The sequence below is a fragment of the Anomaloglossus baeobatrachus genome, chromosome 4 (assembly GCF_048569485.1).
Source record: "Anomaloglossus baeobatrachus isolate aAnoBae1 chromosome 4, aAnoBae1.hap1, whole genome shotgun sequence".
NCBI classification, from domain to species: Eukaryota; Metazoa; Chordata; class Amphibia; order Anura; family Aromobatidae; genus Anomaloglossus; species Anomaloglossus baeobatrachus.
Genome location: NC_134356.1, coordinates 682,228,176 through 682,247,223, shown reverse-complemented (window position 1 = coordinate 682,247,223; position 19,048 = coordinate 682,228,176). Strand labels below are relative to the sequence as shown.

General features: G+C 42.2%; 1 protein-coding gene across 1 annotated transcript; it reads left to right on the top strand.

The window, feature by feature from the left end:
• The first annotated feature begins 13,657 nt into the window (after positions 1 to 13,657).
• On the top strand, positions 13,658 to 15,271 carry TMEM88 (transmembrane protein 88). Its single transcript, XM_075343209.1, has 2 exons — positions 13,658 to 13,897; positions 14,542 to 15,271. The coding sequence occupies exons 1-2, from the start codon at positions 13,667 to 13,669 to the stop codon at positions 14,788 to 14,790; spliced, it is 480 nt and encodes a 159-aa protein (XP_075199324.1). The 5' UTR covers positions 13,658 to 13,666; the 3' UTR covers positions 14,791 to 15,271.
• The last annotated feature ends 3,777 nt before the right edge of the window (positions 15,272 to 19,048 follow it).

The window sequence follows — 19,048 nt, the reverse complement described above, 5'->3', positions numbered from 1 at the left end:
GGTCTTGGAGCTGCGTACTTTGTGGCAAACGAGTTTGTCGAAAATCTAGAGAAGGCCCAAGATGGATGCCGTAAACTGTTCTTCATGGAGATGATGGTTTTATAATGAACGACTGTCACCATATATAGCATTCGCAGAGAATTTGAGGTTTAGTAAACGCTCTAATCCTAGGCTTGGATGGAGCCTTGTCTTATGTCGCTGTATAGTCCTTGTGTATCAAGGATAATATCCATTCATTTACTGAGAAGACTGTGCCTGAGACACTGGATCCTTCTTTTATTTACCTTTTGTGTTAAGAGCTCTATAAGTGGCTCTTCAGACATCAGTCATGACCTGATTGCAGCACCTTACTGTTAAGATACGGCCACCAGGGGGGACAGTTGAGTTTGTGCATCCCCAGTACATTCACCCTACATGTATACCCTCACTCCTACCACGAGGGTCAAACATAGTGAACCCTTCAGTATACCGCCATTTCTGTGGGGAGTTGTGTATGAAGAACATACTTGTCCACCAATGCACCACCATGCTGTAGAGCGTAAAGGACATGAGTCTTGTATGTGGGTCATACAAGTCCACCATTACATCTCCAGTCCAGCCACCATCTTATGTGTTGAGGGTAGCGGACACCCCTGATGTCGAGTCATACATATGGTTTAATTCCACCCTTACATCGCCTGTCCTATCGCCTGTCCTATCGCCACCTTTCCATAAAGTGCAGAGGACACCCCTAAAAGACAAGTAATCCTGTCCTACCACAATTTCTTTCTGTTGACGACAGGATCCTCACCCCATCCCTCCCAAGAGCAAGTCTTTTGTATCAGGATCAAATAAATCCACCATGATTCCTCAAGCCCAACACCATCTTTTTCTTGAGGGTGGAGGACACCCCTGATGTTTGACTCATGTGTTGGTAAACATCTATGATCCACATACAGTATTTGCCCATCAAGGTTGTCCTCTTCTCTCAATAGAAAGGTGGCTGTAGAAGATGAAGAGTAATGGTGGACAGCTCATGTCCTACCATCATCTGATTGCTGAGGTTAGAGATGTAATGATGGACTTGTTGGATCGTTATATGTGACTCTTCCATCTTGGGTGTCTTCTACCTCCAACAGAAAGATGGTGGTAAGATATCGGATGTATATGGATCAGTCCACCATTACTTTTCCTGTCATGCCATCTTTCTGTTTCAGGGTAGAGGACACCCCTGATGGGCGTCTCATGTATTGGTTAACTTCTGATTCTTATGCAGGACTTGCCAATCGGAGGTGTCTACTCTCAATAGAAAGTTGGTGGGAGGATATCATATGTATATAGATCATAGAAGTCCACCATTACTTTACCCTCGAGAGAAAGATGGGGCTAGGACAGGAAGAGGATGCCACTGATGGGCATCTCATGTATTGGTGAACTTCTGATTCTTCGGAGGTGTCTACTCTCAATAGAAAGATGGTGGTAGGACATGAGGTGTAATGGACTTTTATGATCTTTTATACGTGATGCGCCCATCAGGTGTGTCCTCCATCTACCTTCAACAGGAAGATGGTGGTAAGATATCGAATGTATATAGATCGTAGAAGTCCACCATTACTTTTCCTGTCATACCATCTTTCTGTTTCAGGGTAGAGGACACCCCTGATGGGCATCTCATGTATTGGTGAACTTCTGATTCTTATAAAGGACTAACCAATCCGAGGTGTCTACGCTCAATAGAAAGATGGTGGTAGGACATGAGGAGGAGTATTGAACTTCTATGATCTTTTATACGTAACTGGTCCTCCATCTATCTTCAACAGGAAGATGGTGGCAGGACATGAGGAGTAATGGCCTTCTATGATCTTTATACGTGACGCCCCCATCAGGTGTGTCCTTCATCTACCTTCAACAGGAAGATAGTGGTGGGATAGTAGATGAATATGGATCATAAAGTCTACCATGACAGTAGGTGGAACCCATGGGGACATCACTATGATGTTGTACCTTTCCAGAGGGGCGATGCCTAAAGTAGGGGAGGTTCTGTCAGTGGCACTTTAATTTTTTTACCCCACCCCCATTTCCTTCTGCTTTATTTATTAACCCCTGCAGCTCTTTCCTCACCTCACTTTACGTTGAATAAGCTTTTTTTGCCGATTTTCATGGTGCTTTTTATTCTTCTTGTCTATAAAAGATACCTTCTTCGAATGGTGCTATGGATTATTGTACATTTTATTTTACTCGGTGGCGGGGTAACGGATTACAAGGGGCTTTGGTTTGGGGTTTTCTTTCATTTTTGAACTTCACCCCCCCACCCCACTTCCCGTATGGATGGAAGAGGGGCTGTGTGGGGGTTGCTGGCAGGGGAAGGTCTGAAACGGTGAGGTTCAGCATTTCAGTGGTGGTAATGGGGGCTCTGCGGTCCACATAAGGGGTGTCCGAGTAAATATTTTTTTTTTTTAGGGGGGGAAACAAAAACCTCAGATTCAGAAAGGGGTTAAAATATCAAACCACGGCACTGTGGCGATGGAGGGGGTCAATGGATGAATAGCAGCTGTCTGGCAGGAGGAGGGTTACGGTGTCGGTGCTTTGCAGATCTTTGGTGCTAATGACGCCTCCCCCTCCCAAATCTGCAGAGCATTGCGCCCCCCTCTCTCCTATGTGTTTCACCTGGTGCTAAATACTTAAACTGTGTTTTTTTTTTTGTTTTTTATTCTTAAAGTTGATTTTACTATTTGTGCGTGTTGTTAAAGGGGAAGGGGGCCTCTTGGTTTGGATGCCCAGTGGGGCTCTCGCGGTGCATTGCGCCCCTTCCCCACTTTTTATGCGACACGTCCACCATTTGCGTGACACCACTTTATAAAGCACAGCATCACCAAATCTGGGTCCAATCCACCATTTACACTGGTTGGAAAAAGCCGTTAACCTCCTCCTCACTGCGCTCTGACGTCCGTTCCTCAGGCAATGCACTTGTACCCCACTAGGGAGCAGCACAACCATGAGACCCCCACCCCAACTACCCTCTATAAACCCGAAGGTTTCCCCTCCCTGTCTGTAACCCCTTTACCCCCTACTCAAGAACATCACTCAAACTCAAGACTTATTATTTTTAACTGAGCCAGCGATTTTTTGCCTTTTTTTGTGAATTTGTGATATTAATAAATCTGAAAAAATAAAGATTTTGATAAAAAAAAATAAATCAATCGTCTTCTTTATTGAAGTCTCATCACAGAAATGGATCATTGTTACCCTTCGTCTGACGCTGAGAAGAATAACCACAAAAATACTGCCCCACTATGTATTGGTTATATACTTATACATAGGCACTATTATAGCAGTTATATTCTTGTACATAGGGGCAGTATTATAGTAGTTATATTCTTGTACATAGGAGCTGTATTATAGTAGTTATATTCTTGTACATAGGGGCAGTATTATAGTAGTTATATTCTTATACATAGGAGCAGTATTATAGTAGTTATATTCTTGTACATAGGGGCAGTATTATAGTATTTATATTCTTGTACATAGAGGCAGTATTATAGTAATATTCTTGTACAGTTAGGTCCAGAAATATTTGGACAGTGACACAAGTTTTGTTATTTTAGCTGTTTACAAAAACATGTTCAGAAATACAATTATATATATAATATGGGCTGAAAGTGCACACTCCCAGCTGCAATATGAGAGTTTTCACATCCAAATTGGAGAAAGGGTTTAGGAATTATAGCTCTGTAATGCACAGCCTCCTCTTTTTCAAGGGACCAAAAGTAATTGGACAAGGGACTCTAAGGGCTGCAATTAACTCTGAAGGCGTCTCCCTCGTTAACCTGTAATCAATGAAGTAGTTAAAAGGTCTGGTCTGGGGTTGATTACAGGTGTGTGGTTTTGCATTTGAAGCTGTTGCTGTGACCAGACAACATGCGGTCTAAGGAACTCTCAATTGAGGTGAAGCAGAACATCCTGAGGCTGAAAAAAAGAAAAAATCCATCAGAGAGATAGCAGACATGCTTGGAGTAGCAAAATCAACAGTCGGGTACATTCTGAGAAAAAAGGAATTGACTGGTGAGCTTGGGAACTCAAAAAGGCCTGGGCGTCCACGGATGACAACAGTGGTGGATGATCGCCGCATACTTTCTTTGGTGAAGAAGAATCCGTTCACAACATCAACTGCAGTCCAGAACACTCTCAGTGAAGTAGGTGTATCTGTCTCTAAGTCAACAGTAAAGAGAAGACTTCATGAAAGTAAATACAAAGGGTTCACATCTAGATGCAAACCATTCATCAATTCCAAAAATAGACAGGCCAGAGTTACATTTGCTGAAAAACACCTCATGAAGCCAGCTCAGTTCTGGAAAAGTATTCTATGGACAGATGAGACAAAGATCAACCTGTACCAGAATGATGGGAAGAAAAAAGTTTGGAGAAGAAAGGGAACGGCACATGATCCAAGGCACACCACATCCTCTGTAAAACATGGTGGAGGCAACATGATGGCATGGGCATGCATGGCTTTCAATGGCACTGGGTCACTTGTGTTTATTGATGACATAACAGCAGACAAGAGTAGCCGGATGAATTCTGAAGTGTACCGGGATATACTTTCAGCCCAGATTCAGCCAAATGCCGCAAAGTTGATCGGACGGCGCTTCATAGTACAGATGGACAATGACCGCAAGCATACAGCCAAAGCTACCCAGGAGTTCATGAGTGCAAAAAAGTGGAACATTCTGCAATGGCCAAGTCAATCACCAGATCTTAACCCAATTGAGCATGCATTTCACTTGCTCAAATCCAGACTTAAGACGGAAAGACCCACAAACAAGCAAGACCTGAAGGCTGCGGCTGTAAAGGCCTGGCAAAGCATTAAGAAGGAGGAAACCCAGCGTTTGGGGATGTCCATGGGTTCCAGACTTAAGGCAGTGATTGCCTCCAAAGGATTCGCAACAAAATATTGAAAATAAAAATATTTTGTTTGGGTTTGGTTTATTTGTCCAATTACTTTTGACCTCCTAAAATGTGGAGTGTTTGTAAAGAAATGTGACAATTCCTACAATTTCTATCAGATATTTTTGTTCAAACCTTCAAATTAAACGTTACAATCTGCACTTGAATTCTGTTGTAGAGGTTTCATTTCAAATCCAATGTGGTGGCATGCAGAGCCCAACTCGCCAAAATTGTGTCACTGTCCAAATATTTCTGGACCTAACTGTATATATGGGCAGTATTATAGTAGATATATTCTTGTATATAGGAGCAGTATTATAGTAGTTATATTCTTGTATATAGGAGCAGTATTATAGTAGTTATATTCTTGTACATAGGGGCAGTATTATAGTAGTTATATTCTTGTACATAGGGGCAGTATTATAGTAGTTATATTCTTGTACATAGGGAGCCGTAATATAGTAGTTATATTCTTGTACATAGGGAGCAGTATTATAGTAGTTATATTCTTGTACATAGGGGCAGTATTATAGTAGTTATATTCTTGTACATAGGGAGCAGTAATATAGTAGTTATATTCTTGTACATAGGGAGCAGTATTATAGTAGTTATATTCTTGTACATAGGCAGCAGTATTATAGTAGTTATATTGTTGTACATAGGGGCAGTATTATAGTAGTTATATTCTTGTACATAGGAGGCAGTATTATAGTAGTTATATTCTTGTACATAGGGGCAGTATTATAGTAGTTATATTCTTGTACATAGGGAGCAGTATTATAGTAGTTATATTCTTGTACATAGGGGCAGTATTATAGTAGATATTATTCTTGTACATAGGAGCAGTATTATAGTAGTTATATTCTTGTACATAGGGGCAGTATTATAGTAGATATTATTCTTGTACATAGGAGGCAGTATTATAGTAGTTATATTCTTGTACATAGGGGCAGTATTATAGTAGTTATATTCTTGTACATAGGGGGCAGTATTATAGTAGTTATATTCTTGTACATAGGAGCAGTATTATAGTAGTTATATTCTTGTACATAGGGGGCAGTATTATAGTAGTTATATTCCTGTACATAGGAGCAGTATTATAGTAGTTATATTCTTGTACATAGGGGCAGTATTATAGTAGTTATATTCTTGTACATAGGGGCAGTATTATAGTAGTTATATTCTTGTATATAGGGGGCAGTATTATAGTAGTTATATTCTTGTACATAGGGGGCAGTATTATAGTAGTGATATTCTTGTACATAGGAGGCAGTATTATAGTAGTTATATTCTTGTACATAGGGGCAGTATTATAGTAGTTATATTCTTGTACATAGGGGCAGTATTATAGTAGTGATATTCTTGTATATAGGGGCAGTATTATAGTAGTTATATTCTTGTACATAGGAGGCAGTATTATAGTAGTTATATTCTTGTACATAGGGGCAGTATTATAGTAGTTATATTCTTGTACATAGGGGCAGTATTATAGTAGTTATATTCTTGTACATAGGAGCAGTATTATAGTAGTTATATTCTTGTACATAGGAGCAGTATTATAGTAGTTATATTCTTGTACATAGGAGCAGTATTATAGTAGTTATATTCTTGTACATAGGAGCAGTATTATAGTAGTTATATTCTTGTACATAGGAGGCAGTATTATAGTAGTTATATTCTTGTACATAGGGGCAGTATTTTACTATATTTAATACTATAAAGTAGTTGCACTGCTCCTATGTAGAAGAATATAACTATTTTACTACTCTGTTCCTCCCCACTTTGGGCCCCCGCCTTTCACGCTGTTCACCACCTTTCTGCCTCCTATATAGCAGTGTTATCTTCTGGCTGGTCACAGGTCAGGGTCCTCTGTGGGTCTGTTCTTTATCATCTCTGGGGGTCTATGGTACTTGAGTCTTCCCCTCCCCCACCACTTCATTAATCACCATTCTGTCCTCTCGGGGGTCCCTTTAATCTGATGCCCCCTTTTTATCAGCAGATGTTAGGTACATTCCTGTAGGGCACCGTCAACAGCTGAACAAGCTGGGCAACGAGCCGGTCCCTCCTGGCTTGTTGAATTAATAGTGGAAATATTATTCCTGCTGTCTATTTATTGATCTCCCGGTGCCATCTTGTCCCCAGGTAAGTGTTGCACACACCCAAGCGTCAACATGATGTAAAATATGATCCACCAGGCCAGGACTGCTTCCATTGGTCCAGTTGTGATGTTCACGTGCTCGTGTAGCCAATATCCATGGTGGATAGGGGACATCATGGCGTCTGTGACTGGTCCGCAGCCGTAGTATCATGTACACAGCAAAGTACAGTTAGGCTACATGCGCACGCTGCTTCTTTTTTGTGTTCACAAACTGCAGCCAAATCTGCACCTTGTCAGAGAGAGCCTGGAAATGTCACAAAAAATGTAGGTGCTTTTTTGGTGCATTTTTGCTGCTTTTTTGGTGCGTTTTTGGCTGCAGTTTTGTCAACAATTGTTTCATGTATTATTCAGTTCAAACAAGCCCATAAAGCTTGTTGAATTGAAAAAAAAAAAAATTAGAAATAAATATATTAAAAAAAACTGGCGTGCGGTCCCCCCCAATTTTAATGCCAGCCAGATAAAGCCATACGGCTGAAGGCTGGTATTCTCAGGATGGGGAGCTCCACGTTATGGGGAGCCCCCCAGCCTAACAATATCAGTCAGCAGCCGCCCAGAATTGCCGCATACATTATATGCGACAGTTCTGGGACTGTACCCGGCTCTTCCCGATTTGCCCTGGTGCGTTGGCAAATCGGGGTAATAAGGAGTTATTGGCAGCCCATAGCTGCCACTAAGTCCTAGATTAATCATGTCAGGCGTCTATGAGATACCTTCCATGATTAATCTGTAAGTTACAGTAAATAAACACCCACCTGAAAAAATCCTTTATTAGAAATAAAAAAAACGCTAACAAATTCCCTTGTTCTCCCATTTAATAAGCCCCAAAAAGCCCTCTATGTCCGGTGTAATCCAGGATGGTCCAGTGTTGCTTCCAGCTCTGCTGCATGGAGGTGACCGGAGAAGCAGCAGACACCGCCGCTCCTGTCACCTCCACGCAGCAACTGAAGACAGCCGCGCGATCAGCTGAGCTGTCACGGAGGTTACCCGCGGCCACCGCTGAATCCAGCGGTGGCCGCGAGTAACCTCCGTGACAGCTCAGCTGATCGCGCTACTGCGTGGAGCTGACAGGAGCGTGGAGGACGGGACTATCAGCGGCGGCGGTGGCAGCAAGAGGGGTCCATCATCTCCCCTGTGCATGCACGCTGGGACAGCGGTACGTCGGGGAACACGTGGAGGACGGGACTATCAGCGGCGGCAGCGAGAGGGGGATGGACATTGGCAGCTGAAAACATTGATTTTTTTCCCTCTCGCTGCCGCTGATAGTCCCGTCCTTCACATCATCTCCCCTGGGGACAGCGGTACTTCGGGGAACAAGTGGAGGACGGGACGGGACCACTTGCCTGTTACCTCACTTTTTGACAATTCACCTGCGTTTTTGGTACCAAAAACGCAGGTAAAAGGCAGGTAAAGTGCACCACTTTTGATTAGCATGCATTTTTCCTGCGTTTTTGATGCCCTCATTGCTTTCAATGGGTGACAAATGTTGACAAAAACGCAGGAAGAATGAACATGCTGCATTTTTTTTGTCACAAACTTTTGACAAAAAAAACGCTGACAAATAAACTGCAATGTGCGCATGACAAATCTGACTTCTCATAGACTTTGCTGGGAAGTCAAATGTCAGAAAGTTCTGCTGACAACTGCAGCAAAAAAAGCAGCAAAAAAAGCAGCGTGCGCATGTAGCTTAAAGGTATGTGCACAGAGAGGTCTGAGAGTCAGCTCTTCAAAAATGTGAAGGTTCTGCTCGAAAACGTCTGTGAAAACACTGTGTGCACATGTCCTAATTCTATGTGATCACACCGGGCAGGTTAGCCTTCAAACCTCTAACCTCATCAAAGAGCATTCGGCGTCTATCAGGAGGAGGCCCCAAGGATCCGTGGTAATTGGGAGAAGGAGGCCCCAAAGAGCTGGCGTAATTGGGAGAAAGACGCTGGGTCCTTTGGGGGCCTCCTCCCGATGGACCCCAAAGAGTCAGGGTCTATCGGGAGGAGGTCCCCAAGGACCCGGTGTCTATTGGGAGAAGGACCCCCAAGACCTGGCTTTTATCAGGAAGAGTGCCCAAGACTTTTGTATATTGAGACGGTCCTCCATGATTTGGTGTCTATTCGGAAGGGCTCTGAAGACACCATGTACTGGTAAAACCTGTCGTTTTGCAGATCCTCTACCCAAGTGGTCTGGATATTAATGTTGAGCCCAATCTTCCTGTTTTCAACACCTCAACTTTAAAGGGTTTGTTCAGCGTCGCTTCTGACGATACCTCACAGGATGAGTGTGTTTGGCAGGTATGTGTAGGGACCTCCCTTTAAAAACTGTACATTTAATTTGCTGCCATATGTATCTTCCCCCCCCCTCTCTCGCCAGGACCTAGAGGTGTTTCGTCAAAGACATGTAATATGTAGTAGTAGTAGTAGTAGTAGTATCAGTATCAGTAGTAGTAGTATCAGTAGTAGTAGTAGTAGTATCAGTAGTAGTATCAGTAGCAGTAGTAGTATCAGTATCAGTAGTAGTAGTATCAGTAGTAGTAGTATCAGTAGTAGTAGTATCAGTAGTAGTAGTAGTAGTATCAGTAGTAGTAGTAGTATCAGTAGTAGTAGTAGTATCAGTAGTAGTAGTAGTATCAGTAGTATCAGTAGTAGTAGTATCAGTAGTAGTAGTATCACTAGTAGTATCAGTAGTAGTAGTAGTATCAGTAGTAGTATCAGTAGTGGTAGTATCAGTAGTAGTGGTAGTAGTAGTAGTATCAGTAGTATCAGTAGTAATAGTATCAGTAGTAGTATCAGTAGTAGTAGTAGTAGTATCAGTAGTAGTAGTAGTAGTATCAGTAGTAGTATCAGTAGTAGTAGTAGTATCAGTAGTAGTAGTAGTATCAGTAGTAGTAGTATCAGTAGTAGTAGTAGTAGTATCAGTAGTAGTAGTAGTATCAGTAGTAGTAGTAGTATCACTAGTAGTATCAGTAGTAGTAGTAGTATCAGTAGTAGTAGTAGTAGTATCAGTAGTAGTAGTATCAGTAGTAGTAGTATCAGTAGTAGTAGTAGTAGTATCAGTAGTAGTAGTAGTATCAGTAGTAGTAGTATCAGTAGTATCAGTAGTATCAGTAGTAGTAGTAGTAGTAGTAGTAGTAGTAGTAGTAGTAGTAGTATCAGTAGTAGTAGTAGTATCAGTAGTAGTAGTAGTATCAGTAGTAGTAGTATCAGTAGTAGTAGTAGTAGTATCAGTAGTAGTAGTATCAGTAGTAGTAGTGGTAGTATCAGTAGTAGTAGTAGTATCAGTGGTAGTAGTAGTAGTAGTATCAGTAGTAGTAGTGGTAGTATCAGTAGTGGTAGTATCAGTAGTAGTAGTAGTATCAGTAGTAGTAGTAGTAGTATCAGTAGTAGTAGTGGTAGTATCAGTAGTAGTAGTAGTATCAGTAGTAGTAGTAGTAGTATCAGTGGTAGTAGTAGTAGTAGTATCAGTAGTAGTAGTGGTAGTATCAGTAGTAGTAGTAGTATCAGTAGTAGTAGTAGTAGTATCAGTGGTAGTAGTAGTAGTAGTATCAGTGGTAGTAGTAGTAGTAGTATCAGTAGTAGTATCAGTAGTAGTAGTATCATCAGTAGTAGTATCTGAAGAGCGAAAAATGGAGAAACACAGGAGCGCAGCAGTGTGATGGGCTGGCATGAAAACGTGTTTTTAGGAGATGCTTCTATTTTATATTTTTTGCTCACTTTTTCTAATCCTACCTGGGATTAAGGTTTTGGTGATAGCGATGATTAAAGTTACAGCTAGGGCTAGGATTACTACTGAGGTTGGGATTAAAAGTTGGGTTAGGACAAAGGTTAGGGTTAGTGTTGAGCGAGTAGCTGACTATTTGTACTCTCTATGCTGTTAGCGAGCACTGTCTGCTACTCGCATATTTGTTAGGGGTAATGTAAAGCAATGGCAAATACTCGTTAAGTAGCGAGTAACCTGAAAGCCGTACTTTTCGTGCAAGTAGCGGACAGTACTCGCTAACTACTTCCGCAACACTAGTTAGGGTTATTACTAGGGTTAGAGCTAAGGAAAGTTATGACCAGGGGTTACGGTTGGGGTTATGACTAGGGTTAGGGTTCAGGTTAGAGTTATGACTAGGGTTAAAGCTAAGGTACGAGTTACGGTTAGGGTTAGAGATAAGGTAAAAGTTAGGGTTACAGTTAAGACTAGGTTTAGGGCCAAGGTTAGGGCTAGAACTAGGGTTAAAGCTAAGGTACGAGTTATGACTAGGGTTAGGGTTTGCGATAAAGTAAAAGTTATGACTAAGGTAAAAGTTAGGACTAGGGTTACGGTTAGGGTTAGGTCTAAAATAAGAGCTATGACTAGGGTTACGGCTAGGGTAAGGGTTATGACTAGGGTTACGGTTATGACTAGGGTTAGAGCTAAGGTCAGAGTTATGACTAGGGTTAGGGCTAAGGTCAGAGTTATGTCTAGGGTTAGGGCTAAGGTCAGAGTTATGACTAGGGTTAGGGCTAAGGTCAGAGTTATGACTAGGGTTAGGGCTAAGGTCAGAGTTATGACTAGGGTTAGGGCTAAGGTCAGAGTTATGACTAGGATTAGGGCTAAGGTCAGAGTTATGACTAGCGTTAGGGCTAAGGTCAGAGTTATGACTAGCGTTAGGGCTAAGGTCAGAGTTATGACTAGGATTAGGGCTAAGGTCAGAGTTATGACTAGGATTAGGGCTAAGGTCAGAGTTATGACTAGGGTTAGGGCTAAGGTCAGAGTTATGACTAGGGTTAGGGCTAAGGTCAGAGTTATGACTAGGGTTAGGGCTAAGGTCAGAGTTATGACTAGCGTTAGGGCTAAGGTCAGAGTTATGACTAGGGTTAGGGCTAAGGTCAGAGTTATGACTAGGGTTAGGGCTATGGTCAGAGTTATGACTAGGGTTAGGGCTAAGGTCAGAGTTATGACTAGGGTTAGGGCTAAGGTCAGAGTTATGACCAGGGTTAGGGCTATGGTCAGAGTTATGACTAGGGTTAGAGCTAAGGTCAGAGTTATGACTAGGGTTATGACTAGGGTTACGGTTATGACTAGGGTTAGAGCTAAGGTCAGCGTTATGACTAGGGTTAGGGCTAAGGTCAGAGTTATGTCTAGGGTTAGGGCTAAGGTCAGAGTTATGACTAGGGTTAGGGCTAAGGTCAGAGTTATGACTAGGATTAGGGCTAAGGTCAGAGTTATGACTAGCGTTAGGGCTAAGGTCAGAGTTATGACTAGCGTTAGGGCTAAGGTCAGAGTTATGACTAGGATTAGGGCTAAGGTCAGAGTTATGACTAGGGTTAGGGCTAAGGTCAGAGTTATGACTAGGGTTAGGGCTAAGGTCAGAGTTATGACTAGGGTTAGGGCTAAGGTCAGAGTTATGACTAGCGTTAGGGCTAAGGTCAGAGTTATGACTAGGGTTAGGGCTAAGGTCAGAGTTATGACTAGGGTTAGGGCTATGGTCAGAGTTATGACTAGGGTTAGGGCTATGGTCAGAGTTATGACTAGGGTTAGGGCTAAGGTCAGAGTTATGACTAGGGTTAGGGCTAAGGTCAGAGTTATGACTAGGGTTAGGGCTATGGTCAGAGTTATGACTAGGGTTAGAGCTAAGGTCAGAGTTATGACTAGGGTTAGGGCTAAGGTCAGAGTTATGACTAGGGTTAGGGCTATGGTCAGAGTTATGACTAGGGTTAGGGCTAAGGTCAGAGTTATGACTAGGGTTAGGGCTATGGTCAGAGTTATGACTAGGGTTAGGGCTAAGGTCAGAGTTATGACTAGGATTAGGGCTAAGGTCAGAGTTATGACTAGGATTAGGGCTAAGGTAAGAGTTAAGACTAAGGTTAGGGCTAAGGTCAGAGTTATGACTAGGATTAGGGCTAAGGTCAGAGTTATGACTAGGATTAGGGCTAAGGTCAGAGTTATGACTAGGATTAGGGCTAAGGTCAGAGTTATGACTAGGGTTAGGGCTAAGGTCAGAGTTATGACTAGGGTTAGGGCTAAGGTCAGAGTTATGACTAGGATTAGAGCTAAGGTCAGAGTTATGACTAGGATTAGGGCTAAGGTCAGAGTTATGACTAGGGTTAGGGCTAAGGTCAGAGTTATGACTAGGGTTAGGGCTAAGGTCAGAGTTATGACTAGGGTTAGGGCTAAGGTCAGAGTTATGACTAGGATTAGGGCTAAGGTCAGAGTTAAAGTGCAAACGATATTTTTGGCATTATTTTTGTGGTACACACGTGCTCGGGGGATAAGGGCTCAATACTGGACGGGTAGTAGGCACTCGGGGAGTGTTACCGGTCTGGAGGTTGGGGGCACTGAACATTGGCCTTGCCCCGGGTGCTGGCGGCCCACCCTATATCACTGGGTGAGCCTATAGCAGACATGTTGTAGGGAGGATTGGAGTTGTGCTCCTTCCCTGTCCCTGGGCCGCAGAGCTTGCACTCCGAGGCCTCGGTGTTGGGGGATGTGGAGTCCTGACATTCCTGAGCCGTTATACAGAGTATTAGGGGAGTGAGACTGGCGCATTCCTAGATAAGGGGGATGGGGGTGGAGATGGGGTCTGGAATAAGGACTTATTAGATTAGGAGAACACACAAAGACAAGTCCATGCCCCGATCAGACGTGATGGGTGAGGATACCTCCACGCTGCCCCCACCGTACACCCCTGCACCCCCAGTGCCGAGGGAACCCCTGGACTGCTGGGCATGTGCCGTGCTGATCACCGCTCACAACCTGCTGGTGGGAGCTGCCAACCTGGGGATATTCATCGTGATGTGTGGGGGCGCCCTGGTGCCATCGGCCGCCATGCTGCTCTATGGATTCCTGTGCCACCCGCGGGTCAGTACCAGTCTTCTCTTTTTTTGTGCCATTATCTCCATATGATGGATGGTGGGACTACTATTCCCAGTGGTGATAGACGCTGGGACCTGTAGTTCTACCTTCACTAGTTGACCGATAGTCCTCACTTTATGTAGGGTGTTGTCAGATAGCTATGGATGGGATAATGGGAATTGATGCTTTTCCTCCCTATGATATGTAGTTTATTGATATCAGGGGGGCGTGAGAACTTTTGAATCAAAGAATCTTCCCCATGCAGCAGCTTTATTGATGCATTCGCCTCGGCTTTCCCTGCAGCAGCCTGACATTGAGCTCTAATCTTTCTTATTGTAAATGAATATGGGCAGAAAAAGCCAAGGTGCAACCCTCTGCTGACCACTGCGTGCATAAGTTTGTGTCCCCCCCCCCCCGCCCCCTCGCCTGTACCTAGAGGTTGTATCTTAATAGGATTAGATACCGCAGCTTAGATACGGCGTCTCCGGAGTGATCAGCGGTATGTATATACCTTTCCATACCACCAGTGTATACATGCGGCCGCCTCCCTCGCACATTCCTTAGTTTGGGGGCATCGCTCCCGGTGGTACCACCACCACCACCATTCACCTCTTTACATTATTAACCCTTTCCTCTCTCTCCGGTTACAGTTCCGCAAGCCCAAGGAGACGTTGTGCCCGGCGCTGCTGACCCCGGCGGCCTGTGTGACCCTGCTGGTGTTCGGGGTGCTCTTGGTGTTACCCCTCCTCATCCTCGGCCTGGCCGGTTACGCCCGGATCGTCCGCTGCTTCCAGCTCAGCTCCTGCTTCCTGCCCTACAGCCGCGCCATGTACCAGGGGACCCCGCCCCGGAGGCGCCCGGCCAAGGAAAGCCCCAAAGACGGCAAGGCCTGGGTGTGACACTGTGCCTAGGGACCTGACCCCAGAGGTGGCCCGGGGACACTGCCGGCTGGGACTTGTGCTGCCTCCTTTTTTTTTTTTTACTTGTATATAGATTGTTACACTACAACTCCCAGCACACCCAGAGCGGTAAATTCATACCAGCCATGGATTACACACGTCTACTCCTGTCACATCCAGAGCTGCATTCACAATGCTGCTGCCCCCTGTGGATTTAGAGTCTGGAGATCTGCTGGAAATGCAGCTTTGGGTGTGACTGGAGGAGAAGACATCATGACTGTATAACTGTGGCACCGCCACCGAATAGGGATCGTGTCAGTATCCACGTCATCTCGTGTCAATCATATACTACCGCTATACACCAAATAAATCACCCGGTGATCTCCACTTGTAAAGATGTGTCTTCCCCAATCCGCCTTACCTGACATGCTACTACTGAAGGTGCAACCAAGGGGGAAAAAAAGACTCCGGCTGGCAGAATATGGCGGTGTGTGCACAGTGTGGCGATATTATTGTGTAAATACATTTAGATATGTCTGGTTTTGGGGCGGTGATATTATACCGGCATCATGTTTGAGCTCTGTGTTATTGAGTCATAGTATAAGTGTATTAAGATGTAGCGGTATAATTTGGGTACTCGATTAGTATATTGCACTGGACATAGTACTGATGGCGGTATTAGTCATGAAATGTAAATTTTATTGTGCACTGTACGATGTAGTATTACTTGGTTACTATAGTGCGGTATTATTTTGGTACTTTTAGTATATTGCACTGGATAAAGTACTGTTGGTGGTATTGGTGTAATGGCAATGTTGTGCACTGTACAATGTAGTATTACTTGGTTACTATAGTGCGGTATTATTTTGGTACTTTTAGTATATTATACCGGACATAGTACTGATGGCGGCATTAGTCGTGAAATGTAAATTTTATTGTGCACTGTACTATGTAATATTACATGGTTACTATAGTGCGGTATTATTTTGGTACTTTTAGTATATTGCACTGGATAAAGTACTGTTGGTGGTATTGGTGTAATGGCAATGTTGTTGTGCACTGTACAATGTAGTATTACTTGGTTACTATAGTGCGGTATTATTTTGGTACTTTTAGTATATTGCACTGGATAAAGTACTGTTGGCGGTATTGGTGTAATGGCAATGTTGTGCACTGTACAATGTAGTATTACTTGGTTACTATAGTGCGGTATTATTTTGGTACTTTTAGTATATTGCACTGGATAAAGTACTGATGGCGGTATTGGTGTAATGGCAATGTTGTTGTGCACTGTACAATGTAGTATTACTTGGTTACTATAGTGCGGTATTATTTTGGTACTTTTAGTATATTGCACTGGATAAAGTACTGTTGGCGGTATTGGTGTAATGGCAATGTTGTGCACTGTACAATGTAGTATTACTTGGTTACTATAGTGCGGTATTATTTTGGTACTTTTAGTATATTGCACTGGATAAAGTACTGTTGGCGGTATTGGTGTAATGGCAATGTTGTGCACTGTACAATGTAGTATTACTTGGTTACTATAGTGCGGTATTATTTTGGTACTTTTAGTATATTGCACTGGATAAAGTACTGTTGGCGGTATTGGTGTAATGGCAATGTTGTGCACTGTACAATGTAGTATTACTTGGTTACTATAGTGCGGCATTATTTTGGTACTTTTAGTATATTGCACTGGATAAAGTACTGTTGGCGGTATTGGTGTAATGGCAATGTTGTGCACTGTACAATGTAGTATTACTTGGTTACTATAGTGCGGCATTATTTTGGTACTTTTAGTATATTATACTGGACATAGTACAGATGGTGGTATTGGTGTAATGGCAATGTTGTGCACTGTACAATGTAGTATTACTTGGTTACTATAGTGCGGCATTATTTTGGTACTTTTGGTATATTATACTGGACATAGTACTGATGGCGGTATTGGTGTAATGGCAATGTTGTGCACTGTACAATGTAGTATTACTTGGTTACTATAGTGCGGTATTATTTTGGTACTTTTAGTATATTGCACTGGATAAAGTACTGTTGGCGGTATTGGTGTAATGGCAATGTTGTGCACTGTACAATGTAGTATTACTTGGTTACTATAGTGCGGTATTATTTTGGTACTTTTGGTATATTATACTGGACATAGTACTGATGGCGGTATTGGTGTAATGGCAATGTTGTTGTGCAATGTACAATGTAGTATTACTTGGTTACTATAGTGCGGTATTATTTTGGTACTTTTAGTATATTGCACTGGATAAAGTACTGTTGGCGGTATTGGTGTAATGGCAATGTTGTGCACTGTACAATGTAGTATTACTTGGTTACTATAGTGCGGCATTATTTTGGTACTTTTGGTATATTATACTGGACATAGTACTGATGGCGGTATTGGTGTAATGGCAATGTTGTGCACTGTACAATGTAGTATTACTTGGTTACTATAGTGCGGTATTATTTTGGTACTTTTAGTATATTGCACTGGATAAAGTACTGTTGGCGGTATTGGTGTAATGGCAATGTTGTGCACTGTACAATGTAGTATTACTTGGTTACTATAGTGCGGTATTATTTTGGTACTTTTGGTATATTATACTGGACATAGTACTGATGGCGGTATTGGTGTAATGGCAATGTTGTTGTGCAATGTACAATGTAGTATTACTTGGTTACTATAGTGCGGTATTATTTTGGTACTTTTAGTATATTGCACTGGATAAAGTACTGTTGGCGGTATTGGTGTAATGGCAATGTTGTGCACTGTACAATGTAGTATTACTTGGTTACTATAGTGCGGTATTATTTTGGTACTTTTGGTATATTATACTGGACATAGTACTGATGGCGGTATTGGTGTAATGGCAATGTTGTGCACTGTACAATGTAGTATTACTTGGTTACTATAGTGCGGTATTATTTTGGCACTTTTGGTATATTATACTGGACATAGTACTGATGGCGGTATTGGTGTAATGGCAATGTTGTGCACTGTACAATGTAGTATTACTTGGTTACTATAGTGCGGTATTATTTTGGTACTTTTGGTATATTATACTGGACATAGTACTGATGGCGGTATTGGTGTAATGGCAATGTTGTTGTGCACTGTACAATGTAGTATTACTTGGTTACTATAGTGCGGTATTATTTTGGTACTTTTAGTATATTGCACTGGATAAAGTACTGTTGGCGGTATTGGTGTAATGGCAATGTTGTGCACTGTACAATGTAGTATTACTTGGTTACTATAGTGCGGCATTATTTTGGTACTTTTAGTATATTATACTGGACATAGTACTGATGGCGGTATTGGTGTAATGGCAATGTTGTGCACTGTACAATGTAGTATTACTTGGTTACTATATTGCGGTATTATTTTGGTACTTTTAGTATATTATACTGGACATAGTACAGATGGCGGTATTACTGAAATGGCAATGTGTACTGTACAATGTAGTATTAGTTACTATATGGCGGTATTATTATTATAGGTATTTTCACAAGGCACCACTTGTACAGACGAGTTCGGGCCATTTCACAATGTATAACCATCTCAATATCACAATTACCAATAAATAATGGTAATGATATATGGCGGCATTATATTAAGTGGATGGACGCTTTTAGCAATGGCATAGTCCTATTATCTGCTCACTGTATGCTCATATTCATTTACAAGAAAGCAATATTTTTGAGCACTGTATAATAGTAGTATTTCTTGGTCACTATATGGTAGTATTGGTACATGTATGATTTTAGCAGTATTATCTGGGTACAATATAAAGGTATCATTGTGGTCAGTGTATAGATAGCAGTATTATTTAGTCATGAAATGTCAAGTTTATTGTTCAATGTTTTACTTTTTCACTATATGGCAGTATTATTAGTTATATCCGCAAGGCTTTTTGTACTTCTGGGCTTGGGGCATTTAAAAATGCACAGTCCTCCTAATAAAATAATTGTGATGGATGGCGGTGTTATATTGTATGGATATGTTTTTAGTATTGGCAGGTTGTTATCTGTTCACTGTATGGCAGTATTATTTAGTCAGAAAACTGATGTATGTAAAGCGCTGTGGAATTAATGGCGCTATATAAATGAATAAATATTATAAAAGTTATATAATTAGGTACTGTATAACAGTATTACTTGGGTACCAAATGGAGTTCTGCTGTATGTTTTAAGCAGTGATATAGCGGTATTATTTGGGTCCGGGGTATAGATGGTAGTATTTTTGGAC

Coding starts and splice junctions, on each gene's coding strand:
- TMEM88 (XM_075343209.1), top strand. CDS start 13,667: ATGCCCCGATCAGACGTGATGGGTGAGGATACCTCCACGCTGCCCCCA. Junction 13,898..14,541: donor GATTCCTGTGCCACCCGCGG/GTCAGTACCAGT, acceptor CTCCGGTTACAG/TTCCGCAAGCCCAAGGAGAC.